This window comes from Festucalex cinctus, chromosome 17 (assembly GCF_051991245.1).
Source record: "Festucalex cinctus isolate MCC-2025b chromosome 17, RoL_Fcin_1.0, whole genome shotgun sequence".
Lineage (NCBI taxonomy): Eukaryota > Metazoa > Chordata > Actinopteri > Syngnathiformes > Syngnathidae > Festucalex > Festucalex cinctus.
In genome coordinates this window covers 8,198,415-8,220,060 of record NC_135427.1, presented here as the reverse complement: position 1 = coordinate 8,220,060, position 21,646 = coordinate 8,198,415, and the positions used below count along the sequence as shown (strand labels likewise).

The window sequence follows — 21,646 nt, the reverse complement described above, 5'->3', positions numbered from 1 at the left end:
TCTGCCCTTAACTTAAACCTCCCCCCACCCAAACATACACAACGCACGCACACGCACCTCCTCTCCTCTCCTCTCGTTCCCCTCTGCCCTCAACTTAAACCCTCACCCCAATCTTACCCCAGCCATCTCAACCTAGCACATCAAAACAGTCGTTGCCACATTACCTATCACCCACGTACACAAACCCTCATCTACATATACTGACAATCTTTTTCAAATTTTCAAATGACACCTTTCAAGCCCGAATCACAAAATATATGAGAGAAATTTCTGATTCTTTTTAAATAGAGTATTTATTGGTCCTTTTGAACAAACATTTTTTATTTTTTTTTTTGAAAATCAACTTCCACATATGACTTTTGATTTCGTGTCATATTTGATACATCCAGTCACACAATGCTTTTAAAGGGATTCTTCACTTATTTAGCCCATTATAGCAATAAAAAGGTAATATTTTGTCAATAATTAATTTGATACTTTCACTATTTTTCACGTACAATTAGCACATTTAAAAACACATTTTGCAACTTGCGGTCGACTGAAAATGACATCACAAGGGCTCAGGTAACCACTCACAGCTCTCACCTGTTTTCTAGGTTTGGTCATGTGACATTAACAAGCCGAGCTGTGATTGGTTACCAGAGCCCTTGTGATGTCATTTTCAGTCGATGACAAGTTGCAAAATGTCTTTTTAAAGGTACTAATTGTACATGACAAATAATGAAAATATCAAATTTATTATAGGCAAAATGTTTGACTGACAAAAATGGCTAAATAAGAAAAGTATCCCTTTAAATTTGTAAGTAAGCTTTATTTGTATAGCACAAAATTTTAAGGAAATGATAAAAAGGGTGCCTCTTTTTTTCAGCAATCTAGTGATGTCACAAATGTCTTACTCATTGATCAAAACGTTTTGATTTTAGATTGGTTTGTACCAAGTATTGAGAGCAAATCATAAAATAGCAAAATAAAGATTAGAGTTTGTCACTTTATCGTTACAATGACCACATGGACAGCACTGAGTTTTTTTATTTTTTATTATTATTTTCTCGGGAAATTCAAAGATGTTCAGAGAGGTATTCTAATATAAAGATGACAACATAATTTGACGTGCCTTTTGCAATTTAATTTGGAGAGGGGAAAAAAAAAAGCATGAATAAAGGGAAATAATCATCTGTGGCAAAAGCTTCAGTGGCTCAGTTGGTCAATGAGAACAACAAGAACCTGTGGCTCACTTTTTTTTTTTTTTTTTTTTTTTTACAAGGTGCAAATGGAAGATTGCTGCGCTCAAACACGCACATACTTGGAGCCAGCTGTTGTTAGCGCGAGTTCATGATGGTGAAGACACGGCAGGGGGCTGCGACCTCCACACACTGCAATCTGATAGTGGAGGCGGGGCCGGGCCGGGCAGGGGCGGGGCTGGGCGGGAGGTCTCGGCATGCGTCTGATGTTGAACTTTATTCCGGGCCTCACTTTTCACTTAGAAAACTCATAATAGTGGACGAAAAGGTCAGATGGTTTTATTTGTGTGGAAGAAATGCAATCGAAGCACGTTACAAGAACGATCTTTTTTTTTTTTTTTGGTAAGTTGTTTTTTCTTTGAAAAATGTCAATAATACGGAAGTGTAGAGCTGCCATTGGAGTAAACATTTTTGGCTGGCTAGAGCATACAGAAGTCTTTGTTGCAGCCTCTCGACGGTTGCAGAAATGGTAGTTATTACACAAACGGCCAGCAGGTGGCAGCAGAGCAAAGGAGATCAACCAGGGCCATGTCGAAAAAAAGCTCAGTTACTTACAATTTAAAATAGATTTGTGATAACTGATGTAACTTAGCTCTCTTCTAATGCTAATTGCTTGCTGCTGAGGTCAAAATGAGTTTTGAGGCCAAAAAATATATAAAAACAATTGATCACTATCCGCCATTTTGATTGTTTACGTTTGCCTCGAACACTTTCAGGTCGGAACTGGGGAAAAACCAACTCGCATATATCCGACTTCCGACCATCCTCGAATGCAGCATTAGGTCGATAGAGTGGAACACAGAGTTCAAAGCAAACACGGTGAAGCGGCATTTAACTGTTATGCTGCACACAAAGGGAATAAGCTGCCAACGGAAAGTGTAGACGCTTTTAAATCCAGGTCAGGCCCCTGGACTTTGATTTGATTCCAATTCCTTGGAGGTTCCACTCAACTTACAACTTGTGAACCACTTAGACTGGAACGCAAGCTCCAAGCCGCCTCCAATTGACAATGAAGTGAGGCAGAGTGCGCGTGTGTGGTCCGCGCCATTCTGCAGGTACATGCGTATTGTACTGCTTGTCATCGGTCTGTCGCGAAAGGCTTTTTAGGCTCAGACGGGGAGGAGAAGCAGGAAGCTGCCCGCTGTCGACGCGCACGATTTATGACACCTCGTCTTTCTTTGAAGACTCGCTCCTGTTTGCGCGCACGGACCCGAGCCGAGTCTCGCCCCAACGTACGCGCGATCGACCGGCGTCAGTTCACCAAAACGCGGTTTGACTCAAACTGCATTTAAAACTTGATGCGTGCGATGGACATCGAAATGCAAAATGCTGAAATTAGCGTAGGGAGTTCTGCGATAGTGGAAAATCAGTTTACGTTACGAGTGACCTAAAGTTGAACCCTCAAGAAACATCCACTCCTTGGATTTCGGATGCACGCGCACACATGCACGAGTTAATGTGTTATTGTGTTAAAAAGCCATTAACGCGGAGACATGCGGAGTTCACAAGTGATAAGGAAGGTTCGAAAAACAGAAAAAAGAAATTGCACACGTTTGAGTATCCGGCGATACAATAAATACATAGAAAATCAAATCAAGCTGCTCGTTACTGTTGGATAGAAAAAAAACAAAAACTAAAAGGACGAATATGAAAGTGTAAGCTCGAGAATGACCTCTGCCTGAACTCGCTCGGTGAACTGCTGCCTCCATGTACTCCAGTTAACCTATCACGCTCACATGCGCACACGCACACACACCGAGTGGAGACTTCTATAATGGGGAGCAGGATAATATGTGTTTCCAGTTAAGCTTTGAAAGTATGAATGGGCGCTGATCCCAGAATGAAGTCACGTCAGCGAACGACTCCCGTCTCTCTTGCTCGCTCGCCCTCGCGCGATACACGCAATTGCTCAAATGTGTTAGCGTTATGTTGTGCTCATTTGACTGGAAGAATTTGCATTTAACATTACTGACGTGGTTTTATCTCGACGACAGTATCACACTAAATGGAAACTCAATTAAAACCTGTCAAACGTAGAGAGGCGAATAATTTAAATATGGATGTAATCGCAAATACAACTTTCTCCTCGAGACAGGGGAACAGGAATTACTTGCTGAAAACCAAATTAAAGTCCCTAATTCTTAAACCTTTAATGACAAGAATATGTATGGAAGCCCAAAAGTGTCAAAATTCAATTTATAAAAAAGGCCTTTTTGAAATAACTATATACTAATAACTAGGGGTGTTAAAAAAAATCGATTCGGCGATATATCGCGATACTACATCGCGCGATTCTCGAATCGATTCAATAATCGGCAGAATCGATTTTTTTTTTTTTTTTTTTTTTTTTTTTTTTTTTTTTTTTTTTTTTAGGATTCACACCTTGAGCATGGAAGAATGTTGTATGAACGGAACATTAAGCCTTAATATTTTATTTTAATGCTGTTCAAACATGAAACAGATTACAACCTCTATAAGACTGAAATTTCAGATAAATAAATAATACATTTTCATATAAATCTTACACTCTACAAGCTTACTGATTAGTATTTTCTGAATTTGAATGAAAAAAAATCGCAACAATCGACTTATAAATTCGTATCGGGATTAATCGGCATCGAATCGAATCGTGACCTGTGAATCGTGATACGAATCGAATCGTCAGGTACTAGGCAATTCACACCCCTACTAATAACTATTAAATTGTAAGTGAGGCGTTAGTATTATATGAAAAATGTTCATACTGTTCTTTAATATGTAAAAATTATTTTATTTTGATTAAACATTTCACAATGATTATTTTAATGTCATACTTTAAAATAATAATAATAATAATGACATTTAATTTATTTTTCACGGTTTTATAAGATAAGAAAACTTTGTTTTACAAAGTCAGTTTTTATTTCATAATGTCCTTTTCCACAATAGTCTTCTTTTCCATAATGGCGTTTTCCAGCCGAATGACTTGGTCTGTCAATCAAAGTCAGTGGGCGGGACCACCTTTTTGAGACCTCGATCGCCGTGACGCCCACTCCGGAGCCTGACGGAGAAGTTTAACGAGGCCTTTCCGTTATGATCCGATTCTAAACGATTAGCTACTTCTTGGAGTACTTATGAAAAGTGACTTATATCCCGCATCCATGATTTAGCAAGCATGTGACCCCCGCGGCTCCTCATCAGGCGCTAAACTCTCCGCTCGTGAATCGATAGTGCAAGTGCTGCTGCTCATGTCTGTATAAGGGACTCAGCCAATCACGTAACTGGCTCCGCAACATGTCATTTGATTGACAGACCAAGTCATTCGGGCTGGAAAACGCCATAATGTAAACGAAGACCATTGTACAAAAGGACATTATGAAATTAAATCTTGACTTTGTAAAAAAAAAAAAATAAATCTTATAAAACCTTGAAAATAAATTAAATGTCATTATTTAAAAAAAAAGTATGACGTTAAAATAATCATTTTGAAATATTTAATCAAAAATAATATATATATATATATATATATATATATAATTTATATTTTTGTATTTATGTCGATTTGTGTCAGTGCAGTTATAAGCCATATATCTATCTATCTATCTATATATATCTATCTATCTATCTATCTATCTATCTATCTATCTATCTATCTATCTATCTATCTATCTATCTATCTATCTATCTATATATATATATATATATATATATATATATATATATATATACATATTATATTCATAAATTGATTCCAAGCAATTGTCACATTACTACTCAAAAATGATATTTGATCTGAGAATATAGCAATACTAAAGTATGGTTATAGTTTGTGAAACTTGCAGTCACTTTCTTGGGGATTTATTAAAAAACGCTAGCATGCTGTGGACTCAAACAAGGAACAAACTGAATTACACCGCCATCTAGTGGCAATGATGTAAAAGTGCAAGTATTGAGCCTTATTCGAAACGAGTTATTTCTGCAAGTTTGCCAGGGGGATTTCTAGCATTACTGCATGTATTAAACAAATCTGCCCCATCACGCAATCTACTGAATCACATGACAGCACTCAAGTCCAAAAGAAGCAAAAAGACAAGATTTTTTTGTTTGTTTGTTTTCATTTGATAAATCCATTTTAATGGAAAATGTAAAACCCCATTTGGACTTCATTTTACAAAGCATTGTAACACACTTGAAAATTTTGAATTGAAGCAAGACATGTTTTATAAAAATACCTCAGTCAATGTATATATGTATATATTTACACTTTATAGTTAGTTTTTTTTTTAATCTTTTGACTTCAGAAGTTCAACAAAGTAAATCTCAACAAAATGAAAATGAATTATTTTCTTAAATAAATTACATCTTTTTTGTAAATGTCTGTTTTACAGGGAATACTTTTTTTTTTTTTCATTAAATGCAAAACTGTATGAGCAATTATTATTTTTTTCTATACATAATACAACTTTAGACAGTCTTTACAAGAGTTTGGCAGTTCATCTTGAAAAAATGTATTTATGGCATGAGGACATTAGCATTTCCCAAAGTTACAGGCATTAGCTGGTGCATGTGTGCGTCCTCCATCACAGTAGAACCGTATAACACTGAAAACCACGGAGAAGCGAAACAAAGCGGGGGGGAAGAAACAACTGTACAAATCACATTTACATAATGCTTTTTTTGATCTCATTAACATCACATTTATACAAAGCTATAAAATAAATACATCTTCACTGAGTAAAACAAAGTGACAGAACAAAAAAGGAAACAGACGAGGAGACTGCTGACTTAGACAGCTCGTGATTTTTGCTTTGCATTTCCCCCCCTCACATTTTGTTTTTTTTTTTTAGATCCCCCCCCCACCGCCGACCATCAGAAATGACGGTCTTGAAGTTGCCTGCTGCTGGTGATGCTTTTGTAATCAGCAAAATAATAATAATAATTTCAAGAAATGTACTGTATGGGCTCTTGCTGCAGATTTCTTAACCTGTGGTTCAACAGTGCAGGACGCCAGCACCTTCAGTCTTGTCCTGTCGCCCAAACCAGCACGTCGGCTCACGTGAAAAGTCCCACTTAACAAGTCAGTGGCTATGATAAGGCTCCCAACGCTCTCTTTCCCAACATTCTGTTTTATTGACTTTTTTTTGTTGATTTTTTGTTGTCTTTATGATCAATGTAACAGCGGCGTTTTTAACCCCCAGTCTGTCCAGTAGACCCGCCTCTTTTTGAGTTATCACCTCTTGGCACGAAAGGTTTAAGGGGTAAACGTGTGGATTTTCGCCTCTTGCCAGCGACGTGAGTCTCCCCCAGGATCGCGTGAAGCAGCATTCCTTCCTGCAATCACACGACGGCGTCGGTGTGCGCGATGGGACTCGGTTAGGAATTTTCTTCGTCGTCCTCCTCCTCCTCCTCCGAAACGCTCCTTTTCAAGGAACTCACGGCCTCTTTCACACAGTGGTACAGGATGTTCTTCACCTGGGAGGCAAAAGAAGCAATATTCAGCCGTAAGTAAGCGCGAGTGACGAAATAACACAATTTGAAAGGACTGATTTCCACACTCACCTGCAGTTTGTCTTCATAGTTGACTTCTTCATGGTTGGGCCTGAGCTGCTGGGTCAGGTGGAAGGAGTTGGCCACATGCTCGGGAGACACAAAGTCGTTGATGACTTGAACACAGCTGTGAAGGTTCTGGACCTGACGCACAACAAAGATGAGTCAATAAGACGACAACCCCCAAATTTCTTGACAATAATCATGTTCTATGCAGCCACAGTTGTCTAAATATGGTATTCTGGTTAATATTGCCTGAGCGGAATATGAGGTAAGCAGCAAAATCTAGCAGTTTTTATCAGTAATAGAAGTTGGCCATTTTGCCACTTGCTTTCTCAGGTAACAACCAATCACAGCTCAGTTTCTAGAAACAGGTGAACTGTGATTGGTCATTGCCAGAGCCCCGAGCAACTGTGATGTCATCTTCAGTCGACAGCAAGTGGCAAAATGGCCGCCCCCTGAGATAGATAAAAAAAAAAAAAAAAAAAGTCTGAATTTTGCTTTCTAACTCGTAGTGTTAATCATAATGTCATGTTTAGATTAGTAAGGTCACATATATTATTGTCAAGATATGTTTAAAGGGTACTTTGTCATTTTAACGAGTAAACAAAATTGTGTGCGCGTGTTTACCTGATGCATGGAGCCGGCTGGTATGAGAACAGAATCTCCCAGGAATTGAACAACGGTCCAACCCTGCACCCCGTGCTCATCCAATAGCTGCTGCCGCTGTTTCTTGCTCAGGTACCAGCCCTGCTCCCTGATTGGATCCTGGTCCACGGAAACATCCAATCCCTGCTCCTTACACAGCTAACGCGGTCATGGCGGCGCATTTCAATGGAGGGAGAGAAGGAGAGGAAAACAGGTTGAAATTTGGGAAAAAAAAGATGGAGGGGATAGATGACAAATGTATAACACCAGAAACAATGTCAATGATAATGATGGTGCGTAAAATGGGGTCCCCATAACTGGAAGGTCCACTGTTCGATTCCCGCTCCCCTCCAAGTCATCTATCCACTGTGAAGTGTCTTTGAGTGCACATATAGATCTGATCCATTATTATTATTATTAAATTCACTCTTAATACTGTGAGCTGCAAAAATGCAACATGGATCAGATTATAATAACGGCATGTTGTTATAACAAAAACAGTTTTTACCAATGTAATTTTTTTTCCATACTAGTCTATGTGTGAAATGTTGGCCGTCACGACCATTTTAAAAACTCGTTGACCGCTAAAAACGTTTCACGACATATGATAAAATCCCAAAGAATGCCGCCATAAACGTTAAATGACGTTTACTACGTTGTTGTTGTTTTTTTTCCTCTCAATGGGCAGTGAAATGTCTTGTGCAGCACTGCTTCATCATTGTGAAATCAAAAACACCCACTTTATGTGGCCAGCAGATGGCAGCATTGTATCTCTTTTTAATGGGCTCCCCATGAAGCAAATTACAATGAAACATGACGGGTGACGTCACATTAAATCTAATTCACAGAGCGTCACGAAACAAAAAATATATATGTCAAAGTCACTGTTGTGCACAAAATGTATCTTTTTACAAAACGTGTTTTCTCTTATTTTTTTTTTCCATTTTCGCTTTATGTAACTGCCCGTGCGGACCATATTACACATTCAGTCAAAAAAAGTATTTAAAAATAAATATGTATCTATCTCTATATATATATGTAACCCGGAAGTGCTGCACCGGCCCCTGCGCACTGGCGACGTGCTTGACGGAAGTGGGCAGCGGTCAGCATTAGCAGCTAGCAGCAAGCAGCAGAGCACTTACAGGACGCGCTAAAATGGCGGGAAAACGATCCAAACCATATCATTTTCACCCAGAGTAGGAGGAAGATTATTTTTTTGTTTATTATAAATTCAAAACCCGTCTGTTTAATCTGCAAGGGAACAGTGGCGTTGGCGAAGAAAGGAAATCTGGAGCGGCACTTTAAAACTCACCACGGGAGCTACGACAAGGAAGTACCGACCAAAACCGCATCACGCACTGCGAAAGTGCGAATTTGAAAGCATAGCAAGCAATTTTTTTTTTTTTACAAAACCGAAGACCAAGTCTAAAGCCGCAACTATTGCTTCCTATCGCGTAAGTCACGTTCTTGCTAAACACAAGAAGCCATTCAGAGACGGGGAAATTGTTAAGGAAGCTTTTCTCGAAGCAGCGGATAGCCTTTTTTTTATGACTTTCTTTTTTTTTATGACTTTAAAAATAAATCTGAGATTCTAAAGGCCATCAACGAAGTGCAACTTTCCTGAGAGGCGTTTTACTGACTTTGCCTCAAATGAGCCTGTAGCCAGCTATATGTGTTTTCCATTTGCTAAAAATATTGATGTTGGCGACATTGCTGCCAAAGTGAAAACACTTTTTGACATGGAAATCTCCGCACTTGAGGATGAGATTCTGACCTTGCAAAATGACATTGAGATGAAAGCCAGATCAACATTTGCTCAACCTTGGAGAGCATGTCAAGTTCTGGAAACTGCTGGTGGAGGAGAAGTATGCCAACCTTAGAAGATGTGCCTTAAACCTGACCGCTCTTTTTTTTCTACAGATGAGTAATGACCAATGACCACCTTGTTGCCTGCCTACTCCTTGCAACCAGCACCGATACTCCTGATTACGAGAAGCTCGCTGCCTCCTCCCAGTGTCAGTCTCCCACTAAGGTAGGAAGTGATTTCCTTTTTTTTTTTTTTTTTTTTTTTTTTTTTTTAAACTCAGCGCTATACTTGTCTTGTATATGCCCCCCCCCCCCCCCCCCCCCGTATCTTTCATATTAAGGCCAGTTATTATTCATTATGGAGTTTGCCAAGTGTGTGTTGCATGAGTGAGATCAGAAGAGCGCTATCTGATGTCTAAGTGGTTTGTAAAACAACACGAAAAAAAGTGTTGTGAGGTTACAGCAGGCTGGAAAAGATGTGTGAGAGTTTGCGATGTTGACACTGAAGTGGTAGATCTTTGGAGCTTGGCGAGTTGAAAAGTAGATCTTGGGTCAAAAAAAGGTTGGGCACCCTTGCCTTACACTGAAAAATTCACCTTATTTATTCAATGATCCTTGTACTTCAGAGAGACTTGTACATGAAAAAATATACCAGGGATATATATAATTTCGCAGACACCCACAAGAGGGCACCCTAGACTTGCACACCGATATCTCCTACTCCTTAACAAATGCCCCCAAAAAGAAAATCTCGAAGCTGCAAGTAGTGAACCTTCATTGCGAAAGCATATCTCACCCCAGTTCAGGATGTTCTCTATTCTTTTATTGATGTTATTATAACTTGCCTTCCAAGATGAGATAATGTCTGTTTTTGATCAAGTAGTTGTAAAAATTAATTGCACTCTATTATTATTCTCTTCACCACAAGATGGTAAAAATTTCTACACGTTGTCAATTGAAATGACTGCTTTAAGAATTCTGTGTGATGATGAATGAAATCCGTATTTCAAGCGTCTTCTTCATGTTTCTTACCTTGTACAAGAATTGCCGGACTTTGTCCATGTCTTTGTTGAGGTAGATGTGCCACAGTGCCCCCGGTGTTTCACTGGAGTCTTTCAGCCTCTTCCGAACCCCCTCGTCCAGATTGTCCTCTTCCAGACGCTTTAACACTCCTGCAGCCACACGTATTAAAAAAAAACGACATTCATACATTCCATCTATTTAGGTTGTTCTATAAAACCAATTCATTACTTCTTAGTAGGGCCCGACCGATATGCATTTTTTGAGGCCGTTTCCTATGAGAAGTAAACCATCCAAAATAATGAACAGTGTTTGTATTTTACCAGTTTTGGACAAGACTCCGTTGCCTTTGGCCACTCCGACATATACGAGAATAGAGACCACGTCTGAGACTTCTACGTGTAAGTTGGCAGTCCCAAAGTCCTGGTCCTGAGATGCAGCTACACCTACAAAATTAGCGAAGAATTAGAACGACAAATAAATGTTCAAAGAGAATCACAACATATTCTATATGTATACGACGGCTATTCGGCTTTGCGATCAAATTTCCAGATGAACTTCAGTTTTACAGGTGAAATTCATTTGACCGTCGAAAACACGGGTCTCAAACTCACTCCTGGAAGGGCCGCACCGCAGTCCTGCATGTTTTCGAGGTTTCTCTCCTCAAACACAGCTGAATCATATAATGAGGATCACGATCAGGTTCCTGCAGAGCTTGCTAATGAATCAGGTGTGTTTGAGGAGGGAAACCTCACAAACATGCAGGACTGCAGCCCTCGAGGACTGGAGTTTCAGACCTGTGCTCTCAAATTTGAAGTGCATGTCCAGCTAGTTCAGTGTTGTTCTCTACTTTGCATTTAAACAGTCATCTTGCTGTTTACATTTTGAGATCGTACGACCAAGGCGCCACCGAAATACTGATCATCTGATTTATTTCATGAGGCCTTACCATAGGCACAGCAGAGTCTCGGTCCCAAATCTGGCCTGACGAAGAACGACGGCAGATGAGATGCTAGGTTCAGGCTTCCTTCTGGATCAGAGTACTCAGGCAGCGGAAGGTTCTTCATTAAATCATCATACCTGGGGGAGGGATATAAATAGAGATGATTTCTTCCCTTATATCTTATCCAGAAATGTATGAAAGTGCGCGTCCGGACCTTGAAGGCATGAGAGCCATGAACTCCTCTCCGGAAGGCCAGTCCTTCAGTCTGTAAACCACAGGTTCCCCATCCTTGGACTTGAGTCGTTCTTAACAAGTTAGAGGATCTTCGTTAGACTCATTTTTTGTTGTTGTTGTTTTCAATACCCAATCAAAAGGTCGTTGCTTGAACTCACTGGTGATGTCTTCAAATCCATCCCAGAACTCCTTGATTCCTGAGTTGGAGACCACTTGGTCTTTACAATTGAGAAGGTCTCCCTGATGGTCTGCAAACTCCTGATTGAAAGAGTCCGCTTTCCACAGAGTGGCATTCAGACGCTTGTGGATCCCGGACACCAACACAGGCTGTAACAAAAACAAACAAACATGCAAATGACATCTTAAAGATGATACATGTCATGCCAATACAATAAGGAACACAAATGACACGTACCTGGCCCTGTTTCCAGCTTTCTCTAAAGAGCTTCCAGTTATTCTGGTTACGGTGATCTTTGAGCCAAAGTAGTCGTCCGTTATTTAGCCAGCAGTGGGGAATATCTGGGTACTGACTGGATGAATCCTCTGCAGTCTTCTTGTCCGTTTTGCCGTCTTCCGGCACGGCAGGTGCCGGGTTGCCGTTGTTGACAGGGGCGACCGGCTCTTGCTTGATTGACAGCTTTGTGGTGATAGTTTGGCGACTGGCGGGGATTTTGTTCTCAACAACTGATGCGATGATGTCATCTAGGATATTAGGCATGGTCCGTCCGCCTTTGCCCGTCTTGAAAAAGGTACACAATAGATTTCTGGTGATTTTTTTCTGACAATTTTTTTCATTTTTTTTTTTTTTTTTTTTTGACGAATCTGTTACTGACACAGTATTAATACTCAATAATGTCAAATTGCACAAGCAGAGTGACCGTCATCTCCTGGAATACAGGATGATATCTGAAATAATGCTGTTGTGTGCACCTGTGAGGGAGTTGAATAGACCGGCGCAAAGGCGATTCCAGCATCAGTTGAGCCCAGTTTCAGCTTTCCTGCAGTGGTGGTGAGCAGATCTCTGAGAGTGGAGCCCTGCTCCGTACTGTTGCCAATCAGTGATGTGGTTTTACATTGCTGCAGAACCTCTAGGCTGTCCCCTTCTTTCACAGATTTCCCCAGTATCGTAGAGTCTTTGTTTTCTGTTTGAAAATGGAACACGTCACAAAAACATGAACCTTTCAAGTGGTATTCCAATGCACCAGAAGTATTCCGGAGTCATTCGGATACTTGCCTTTCTTTTCCTCTCTGGATTTCTGCTCTGCTAGGTCAGCCAGGAAATGCAGAGGCGACTGGGACTCTGGCGGGGTAGCCGCACTTCCCGCATCGCTGCCCGGACTTCTTCCTCCTCCTCCGTTGGTCTCGACTTTCGTTCCTCCTTGATCAGAGTTCTGTTGACAGCGTGGCTCCGTCTTCACCAGCGACAGTTTGTTGCTATGGTTCAGAACATTCTGCAGTACCTGGCAATGTCAAAGTCAATATCAAAGGTTTGGTTTTGAGAAATTCTTGCAGGTAAAAGCCTCCTTTAGTATGTCTTTGACCGCCATTTAGTAAAATCACGATGTATGCTGCCATTTTTTATTTTTATTTTTTTAATATATCAGTAGTCAGTACAACGTCCAAGTGCAGCGCATGAGTTGTGAAATCAAAAACTCAAAACGAGTTAAAATGCTCGAAATCCGCTGGCATTGGGGGTTGTTTTTCGATAACATGTGGCAGTAAAAGAGTGAAGGTCTATGAATGGAACATGTTTCAATCATAATTGCATTTATTACACTAAGCAAGTGAGTTATTCACTTTGATGGTTTCTTATGTAATGCAGTGGTATCCGCTTTGTCTGCCCAGTTGACAAATTCATTATTTTTAAATCATACATCACTATGTTAATTAATAATCCATGCTGAAAATGTATTAAAAGATTCAGAACAATTTACGTTTGCAGCGCCACACAAATTCGTAGGTTGCAATAATTGCACCATAGCAATAATTGAAAAAGCTGCCAATTAATTTTCTACCACTTACTGACTGACTTTGGGTGAAAGGCAAAAAGTACAACCTGGACTTTCTGCTGCACATTCACATGGCACGCTGACATCCCTTAAAATTGAATGTGAGAATGCTTCACTGCATTCTCCTATTATTTACAGCAGCAAAGAACATATGCATTTAACTAGACTAAGTGCAATTTCTGGAGAAATTGTGTGGGAATGCTGAAAGCTGAATGCATGTGGAATGCTTATGCGGTAAATTGAGGGATAAATTATGAAATGATGACCTCCTGGTTACTGGACAATGCGCTTTACCAACTATGCCAACGAGCAGTATCAGACACATGGTAATGATGATACGTTATACGTATGGAAGTGGGCGTGGAAAGTGACAATTAGAAAAAGTTCACTGTCTGTCCCATTGAAAATGAATGGGGAAAAGTTGATATTTAACGTTGAATTGTGCAAATACTGTAAGTAATGTGGAATCAGACGATATATACCCCGGGAAGTGTGAATTTTTTTTTAAGCAAGTTGAAATTTGAATAGTGTAAATTGGAAGTATCGTTTGAGAGTTTTTACACGGCAAAAAAAAAAAGTGTGGAGAATAAAAATCACAATAGCATAATTGTGGGAATGCTTCATCATTCCCACAATTATTAAGATAAGCATAAGACTGTACCTGCGAAACTCCATTGGTGTTTGGTAGCTTGCTGAGGAGATTGTGTTTGCTGGCGCATGCACAATGCAGTTTGATGTTGTGCTTTTCTCTCAGTGAATGCATGGAGGACACTAAATCAGCCAGGACTGGAAAATAATAACAGAGATGAGAAATAAGCTTCATTGTAGCAAATACGGACATTTGGCTGGCGCAAGTGAGCTTATAATATGCTAGGAACAACAATAATTTGTTCACTATGTATGTTTTTAAATGATGCGATACATGAACATAACTGAATTGTTTAGTTCATTTATGTTGTATTTATTCTCTAACGATCTATACGGCTTTTTTTGCCACACACGCTATTGCCGCACTTGTATGACACAAGCTATCTATCAGTTATCACCATCTTGCGTAATATTGAAAGATGACGAATTGTTACCTGTGCCAGGTATGATCTGCGTTGGCATGAGGTGTTTGTGATCATGAGGCTGGCCTTTGACACATTTCAGCCAGCCATATAGTTCTTTATCTGACAACAACAACAAAAAAAGAAAGAAAAATATTAACTTACACTGTAAACAGCCCCAAATGACACAAATATGACTTTCAGATTGCTTTAATGGACTATTTCACTTCAATTAAGGCTTTTTTTTTTTTTTTTTTTTTTTTTTTTTTTTTTTTTTTTTTTGTGAAAGCTCTTTAATGCGCCGTCGCTAGTGCGTGGGTTTGCAACACAAAGAAATCTCAACTTTGGTTATTTCCCTGTCGACTCATTTGACCTGTTAAGTGGACACATTTGGCCTTTTTTTTTTTTCCCCCCCTCTCATCTGCTTTGCAGTATCCAACTGACCTTTGGAGCTCCTTCTTTCCTTGGCCTTGTAGCAGTCCAGGCAGACAACAAAGCCGCATTTCTGACAGACCCAGTGGATGTTGAATAGTGTTGCCTCACAGGCATCGCACATCTCCCTCACCCCCTTAACGGCGCGCTTCCACACAAGCTTGGCTGAAACGAACACAAAGATTGGTTGAAGCAAAACGTGTTGAAAGAGTCGTACAAGATATAGAGTTGTCCCTCGCCATATTGTGTTATTTTTGCGGCTTCGCTCTATTGTAGATTTATTATTTTTTTTTAATCATGCAAATCTATTTTCAGAGAGTTTTTGCTGTAGTGCACGATTTTGGGTTGAGCATTTGTCCATATGGACGATTTTTACTCCAGATTTATGTTGCATTCAGTTTAAAATAAAATAAAGTTCAGCTTTAATCTAAAGTTTGGGAGAATTTCACACTTGGAAAATAAGCTAATGTGTTGGCGCGCTCTTCCAGTGGCACTTAACACGCAGACTAGCTAGCTAACGGTTCACTCATAAGGCCAGGCCCCGCCTTTAAGACACAGTATGAATTAAAGTCACAGATGCTGCACTTCAGAAAATAAAGACAGTGAGCCCAAGTAGAAATAATAACTGCACCTCTCTATATAATGAAATATATGGTTGCTAATTCACAGATCTCCATCTATAGTTGTGGGACGTAAGCATAATATTAAAAGGAGGGCCGAGTGTAATCCCAATGTGAGTGATTGTGAGGGCAACACACCATCCTTTTTGAGCCAGGACGCTGCCGTATTCTCCATCAGGACCATCTGACAGAACATGTCTCCTATGAAGCTGAGGATGTACTTGGCCGTGGTTTGGTCCAGGTGACTGTCCTCCATTGCTCCAGGGATCCACAGAGCAAGGGCCTCATCGTCAAACTGTTCTGGTGTGGAAAAACCATCCATTCGGATGACTCCGTTTTTACTGTAGGAAAGCCTGAAAAGGGGGAAAAAATATATATGCTTACTATAATCCATATATATATTTCTTGAATCCAGACATCATTGTACAAAATATGTCAAGTTTGCATGTACTTTGCACGTTTGTTCCTGATAATCTGGCTTCCTTCTGCATTCCAAATATAAGCATGTAAGGTTAGTTGAAGAAAAAATGTCCATGTGAGTGTGAACAGTTGTGTCCTGTGACACATGTATAGACAGGGGAGCCCGAAAGGGGGATTGCAGTCGCAGCAGGTCTACAGTGAGGAAAGATTACAAGAGCAGCAAATCCTCTGACAGATTTACACAGTTTGACCCCTGACTGCAAATGTTGCTGTTTATCCATCTACAGAGCCTGTTTAATGGGGCAAGAAAGGACAAGCAAAACATAAAAAAAAAAAATACATTTATGTATGGACAGCTTCATGATTTTTAAAGATTGGATTTAACATATCAACTCCTTCCTAAAATAACGGCCTACATCATTTTTCATAAAAGACGAAAATCTGAACCAGATACTTATATTTGCAGTATCAATCATTTCATTTCAGCGGTAGAATTAAATAACCTATTTAACCAAGGAAGTTGCCAATTTCACCAGAGGTGGTCAGCATCATGAGGAGAAAAAGGAAGAAAAAAAAGAAAAAAAGTCAAAAGATGGCTTGGGTCATTATTTTAAGCCTCTAAAGCGTATGAACGACTGTTAGCCGACAAGCTAGCTGGTGGCTATTGCTTCTCGTCGTGGAAAATAATACCCTAACGACTTGGCGGGATATATTCCAGACACCGGATATTTTCCATCTACAGGGACTTTATCACTGCCTAAAATGTAGGTTGGATTTGTGTAAATACATGTCCTGCTTTTTGATAGATAAATAATCACTCATCGTATACCCTTACCGTCTGAAATAGTAGAAACGACAAAACACGGGAGAATGTGCTGGCTCTTCGCCTTTCTTGCTGCGGATGACCCTGCACTCGCGACACTTTTGCAGATTGGGTCCGATTTCTGCACAAGAATCATCCTGGAGAAAAGACTCCCCCGTTTGCTTCAGCTTCTTCACCTTGCGCCAGTCCTTCAGGACAGAACGCGGGATGCCATCTGGAAAGAAGAAGAAAAATAAATCTTTTATTTATAGTAATTGAAACCTTAAAATATGCCATTCGTTCAATGATGGAATTTTAGTGTTTTAAAAATTGTGTCCTGTACATGGCATCCTCTTATGCATTCTTGAAATCTGCTTTTGAGATTCCTCATTGACCACTGCAACATTTCAGCTGAGATCGCTGGAATTCCATCATTGTTTCTTAAAAGGCATATTTTAAGGTTTCAATTACTATATTAAAATATTTATTTTTCTTCCATCACTCTTGGTTTTATTGCATTGTTAAAATGTTCCTGTTTTTTTTGGAGTCACCCTGAAACACAACAGATGACCTCAGGGTTCCGGTAAATGTTTTCCACTCGGAAGACTTTTTTTTCCTCAGTTCATGCCATTGTGGTGACTTACCCTAAGATATGATTCCCGCAACTGTTTTTTTTCCTCTCATTTCATTATCGTGCATCCTTAATAAAAACATATTTCTAAATACACAACTTATATAAAATTACTACAACTACTATTACTAGTAACTACTAGTTACGTAATTACTTTGTAATTTTAACATAATGTATCCTTCAAATTCCTTCATCGGCATTCAGCTATGAGCATTCCTACGTAATTTCTCCAGAAATTTCACTTAGTCTTCCATAGCCAAAATGCGCACTTTTCTTTTTTCAATATGCTTCGAAATCCACTCCCTCCAAGCATAAAAACGTTTTTGGAAATTTGGGGACTTTTTTTCCGGCGTTTCCATTCAGTTTTTTTTTGCAATTCTTGAAAATTTGACTAAAAATAAGTGGATAAAAACCCATCTAATGAGTCATTCGTCACTAACGTCACAAACTGACTAATTTTATATGTGTGCATCTACAAACATTAGACAAATCATTTGCTATATTAGACTTACTGCTACTGGCCAGTTTGAGCTTGGTTTTCTCTTTTGCAGATCTAAAGATGCCGTTGGGTTTCACATCATCCTCGTCCTTTTCATTGTCTCCTTTTTTCTTGGCCATATCATTCTGTTTCTTCTTGTAGGTCGGTTTGGGCTGACGCTTGGCCCTGCCCTCCATCTTGCTCTCGCTGGCGTCAGAGTCGTCTGCCCCGCTCTCTGAAGCCGACTCGTATGTTCGCTTGCTTCCTCTCCTTAGTGAAGAAGACGCTTTCCTTTCCTCGCCAACTGTTGCCTTCTCCTCAGAGAGCTTCTCTCGTTCTGCTTTGTTTGCAGCGTCCTTGCTCAGCTCCACCTCATTGGATGTGGAGGCGCTGAGATTGACAGTACATGGTTTGATCATTTCTGTCATTGTTGTGGTGCTGGTGACGCCGGGCGATTTCTCGGGTTTCGTACTAACCGGGCTTACAGTAGCAGTCGTGTTCCGATCCTCCTCGGAGTGCCTCGTTAACCAGGCTTTCTTCAGTTTGTGATAATTACTGGCCTGCCCGCCGCTTGTGGGAGCAGGCCCGGCGGACTGGCCATTGTGAAGGGGGCTTGATTTCCCTGGCGTTGTTCTGCCACTTGTTGAGTTGCTGCTACTGCTATCCGCTGAAGATGAGGTTTGACTAGGCGGAGGAGTGGAGTTGTGAGTTTTGTCAGCGGGATCCACAATAAGAGATGAGTATCCGGTTGCGGCAGACGTGGGAACAGTGCAGAGGTTGCTTTTGGATTGGGCTGCTGCCAATGCAGCTTTGTGCTTTTTGAGGTGAACAAAAGAGGGTGAGTAAGCCTGACCAGTGCCAGGACAAGGGCTAGGTTTTGGGGTGAGATTAGGGCTGGGTTGAGGTGTGCCAGGTTGACTAGGAGGAGGCAAAGATCCTCCCGGAGATGAGGTACGCTGCTCATGATGAGATGATACCGAGTAACCCTGCTCAGGGGTCGTTGCCTCACTTCTACTTTGTATAGATGGAGACATTGCAGTCCTATGAACAGAGTTAGTAGTACCGGCTCCCACAACCCCCTGCATGGGCCTAAGTGAGGTCTTTTTATATTGGACGTACATGTCATCCAGGTTAGAGTTGGCTTGAATAACTCTATTAGCGCCATGGTCTCTTGAACGCTCTCCCGCTTTTTGACCTTCCCCCTCAAGTTTAGCTGAGCAAAACCCCGCCAAAGATAATTCCTTAGCACCAGATTTGTTTGCAGGATTGTCAAACTTAACAGACGTCGGTGGGCGTACAATGACGGATGCCATTGCGGCTTGGGGTTTATCTCGCGACACTCCTTTCTCTCCAAAGAAGAGCGCTTGTCTGTCTTGACCAACTCTCCACCCGCCTGATGATGTCATATTCTCAACGCTGACAGCTGAGGCAACAATGGCAGTATTTCCATGACCTTTTACATCCCTGAGTTCGGGCAGTAGCGTGGGAGGCTTTTGTTGCTCGACTGATGTTTTGCTACCAGCCGCTGCTAAGGTAACTGGCTGGATAGGTGTGAGAGTTGGTGGAGACAGGCGTCCACCATAGCCAGTTCTCTCCTGTTCCTTCTCCCGTTCCTTTTCTCGCTCTCTGTCCGCGGCCTCTTTACGTTCAAGCGCATGCTGAGTGGGTGGATGGAAGACGGGAGCTCTGTGAAGAGATGGCATTGCCCTGAGGTTGTGTTGCTGCTGCTGCTGCTGCTGCTGCTGCTGAGGGTGGTGGTGGTGGTGGTGATGGTGGTGATGAGGAGGAGGAGGAGGAGGAGGGTGGTGGTTAGATACTGACGAGGAAGATGTAGAGGAGGAAGGAGAAATAGCAGGGCTGCAGCGCTCCATCCTTTCTACACCTGTGTGGTGTTGATGTTGGGCTAGCGTAACCTGCTGGCTGAGCTGCTCAGTAATTTTCCCTGCAAGACCCTCGCCGCCCTCTGGATGGTGCTTAATTAGGGGAGGTGGCCTCGAGATGGACACCTTGGCGTTGTAGTTGCCTAGCGACAGAGCAGGCTGACTTGAAACAGCTGCTCCAATACTGGCCACAACCCCTTGAGCTCCAACTGACACTTTCTTATAGTAAGAACTGAGATCTTTGGAAGGGTACAATCTTGGGGGCTCATTTATAACACTGTTGGACAAAGTGGTAAAATAGTTGCTCTTTTCTGGCTGGATAATATGGGGATGTGCGTGGCCCGCTTTTGGGCTAAGGGAGGCAAGAGCTGGTATCCTGACAGGAAAGGCGGGATCTCGGCCCCGCTCTCGATCCCTTTCGATCCCAGGTTCACTTGAACGTTGAATTTTGGCAGTGAAAGGTGCCACCTCGATGCTCTCCTTCAGAATTTGCCGATTCTCTTCTTTGTACTTACTGGCTCGCTCCGCTGCCTGAACAGCATCCTTGGAAAGAAAACACGTTAGATGTTAGTTAACTTTTAAAATGTACAAAATAAAACAGGTTAAACAAGGAGACAAGTGGTGCATACTGTAGCTATATTGGTCAAAATAAATGTAAAGGGTTGCATGGTCACTTTCAGAACGAGTATGAGCCGATTTTGAGTACCTTCTGAATCCAAATACCATACCCCAAACCGTTCGGGGGCGTGGTTTGCTAAAGGTCAATTGACTTTCGTGATATACGTCTACTGGCCAACTCATGAGAAGTAATCTAATGAGATCTTAATTGACACATTTAATCAGTATTATTCTGAACCACATTCCAAGTTGAATCTGTATTTAAGCGTAGTTTACCTGTGTATTAGCCAGCCGCGCCTTGTTGTGGGCATCCAAGTAGAGGCGGTGAAGCTGTGCATCTTTCCTGCTGTCTGTTGATTCTTGTTTCAGGTGGGCCAACGTCAAGTTTCTTATTGGATCCGCAAAGCCTCTCTTATCCAAATCTCTAAATCAAGAAAAGTAAGATGTTGCCTTGTGTTTTTCCACAGAATGAGCTTGATTTCAGCTTGTCTCTGACAAAAAGCAAAAATGTATTGTCTCGACTCACTCTTTACGAATATCCACGCTAATCTTTGACAGTGGCGGGCTAGCGTGCGTGTTGATTTTAACAGATGGGCGGTGGGGATCAGCACTGGCTGGTCTTACAGGGACGTGACTCAGCAAACCCAAACTGTCACTTGCACTACCGACAGCTTGATGCAACCATGGACTGGTTGTGTTCTGGACATGGAAAGCACATTGCAAAACAAAGAATCACATTTGTAAATTAAAAAATACAAATTCTCTTTGATATATGTGAATATTACAAAACAAAAATTGATTACCACATTTTTCGGACTATGTCACATTTTTTTTTTACATAGCTTGGCTGGTCCTATGACTGATAGTCAAGTGCTACTTGTATATTTTAAAATTAGAGCTCGGACTGGCACTCAAAGTCCTTGTTCCCTAATCGTTGTCTTTCTGTGCATTGCCACAACCTTTTTCAACTAGCATTAATGCACCACAAGTATTTTCCAACAGCCAAACTACAGTAGAAGATATAATGGAAGAAGAAGAAATAGTAACAGTAGTCATGCATCACCACTGATGGCCACCTTCTTTATAGTATGCTAAAGAAGGTTGTGGTGAGGCACGGAAATTAGATACCAACCACCAAAAGAAAGTAGAAGAAATGGAAGCACAAGAAGAAAAAATTGAAGATGGCAACTATTGTGTGACATAGCTACAACCGCTAACATACAGCATCCACAACATAGATTTACTGTTTACACCAATAAAAGACAATACCCAACCAGGATTCTACCATT

General features: G+C 40.9%; 2 protein-coding genes across 8 annotated transcripts in view; one reads left to right on the top strand and one right to left on the bottom strand.

Annotated features, from left to right (window-relative positions):
* Positions 1-5,303: 5,303 nt before the first annotated feature.
* jmjd1cb (jumonji domain containing 1Cb) overlaps positions 5,304-21,646 on the bottom strand; it is a 66,179-nt gene continuing 49,836 nt past the window's right edge. For all 3 annotated transcript variants that reach the window (XM_077502689.1, XM_077502690.1, XM_077502691.1), the window contains 19 exons: positions 20,884-21,056; positions 20,634-20,781; positions 17,894-20,282; positions 16,784-16,985; positions 15,667-15,881; positions 14,921-15,073; positions 14,510-14,599; positions 14,089-14,213; positions 12,653-12,878; positions 12,349-12,560; positions 11,834-12,157; positions 11,577-11,745; positions 11,399-11,489; positions 11,191-11,321; positions 10,565-10,687; positions 10,254-10,393; positions 7,398-7,574; positions 6,780-6,911; positions 5,304-6,692 (listed from right to left, as the gene is read on the bottom strand). In XM_077502689.1, coding sequence (XP_077358815.1) covers positions 6,594-6,692; positions 6,780-6,911; positions 7,398-7,574; positions 10,254-10,393; positions 10,565-10,687; positions 11,191-11,321; positions 11,399-11,489; positions 11,577-11,745; positions 11,834-12,157; positions 12,349-12,560; positions 12,653-12,878; positions 14,089-14,213; positions 14,510-14,599; positions 14,921-15,073; positions 15,667-15,881; positions 16,784-16,985; positions 17,894-20,282; positions 20,634-20,781; positions 20,884-21,056 — 5,319 coding nt within the window. In that variant the 3' untranslated portion in view covers positions 5,304-6,593. The remainder of the gene's footprint in view (positions 6,693-6,779; positions 6,912-7,397; positions 7,575-10,253; positions 10,394-10,564; positions 10,688-11,190; positions 11,322-11,398; positions 11,490-11,576; positions 11,746-11,833; positions 12,158-12,348; positions 12,561-12,652; positions 12,879-14,088; positions 14,214-14,509; positions 14,600-14,920; positions 15,074-15,666; positions 15,882-16,783; positions 16,986-17,893; positions 20,283-20,633; positions 20,782-20,883; positions 21,057-21,646) is intronic.
* The window catches only part of reep3b (receptor accessory protein 3b), a 78,059-nt gene continuing 63,813 nt past the window's right edge, over positions 7,401-21,646 (top strand). The window contains exons 1-2 of one of the 5 annotated variants that reach the window (XM_077502696.1): positions 7,401-7,629; positions 9,336-9,447. In XM_077502696.1, the coding sequence (XP_077358822.1) occupies positions 9,350-9,447 (98 nt within the window). In that variant the 5' untranslated portion in view covers positions 7,401-7,629; positions 9,336-9,349. Of the gene's footprint in view, positions 9,448-21,646 lie in introns of all 5 variants that reach the window. The other 4 variants (XM_077502694.1, XM_077502693.1, XM_077502699.1 and 1 more) reach the window with 4 other exon arrangements.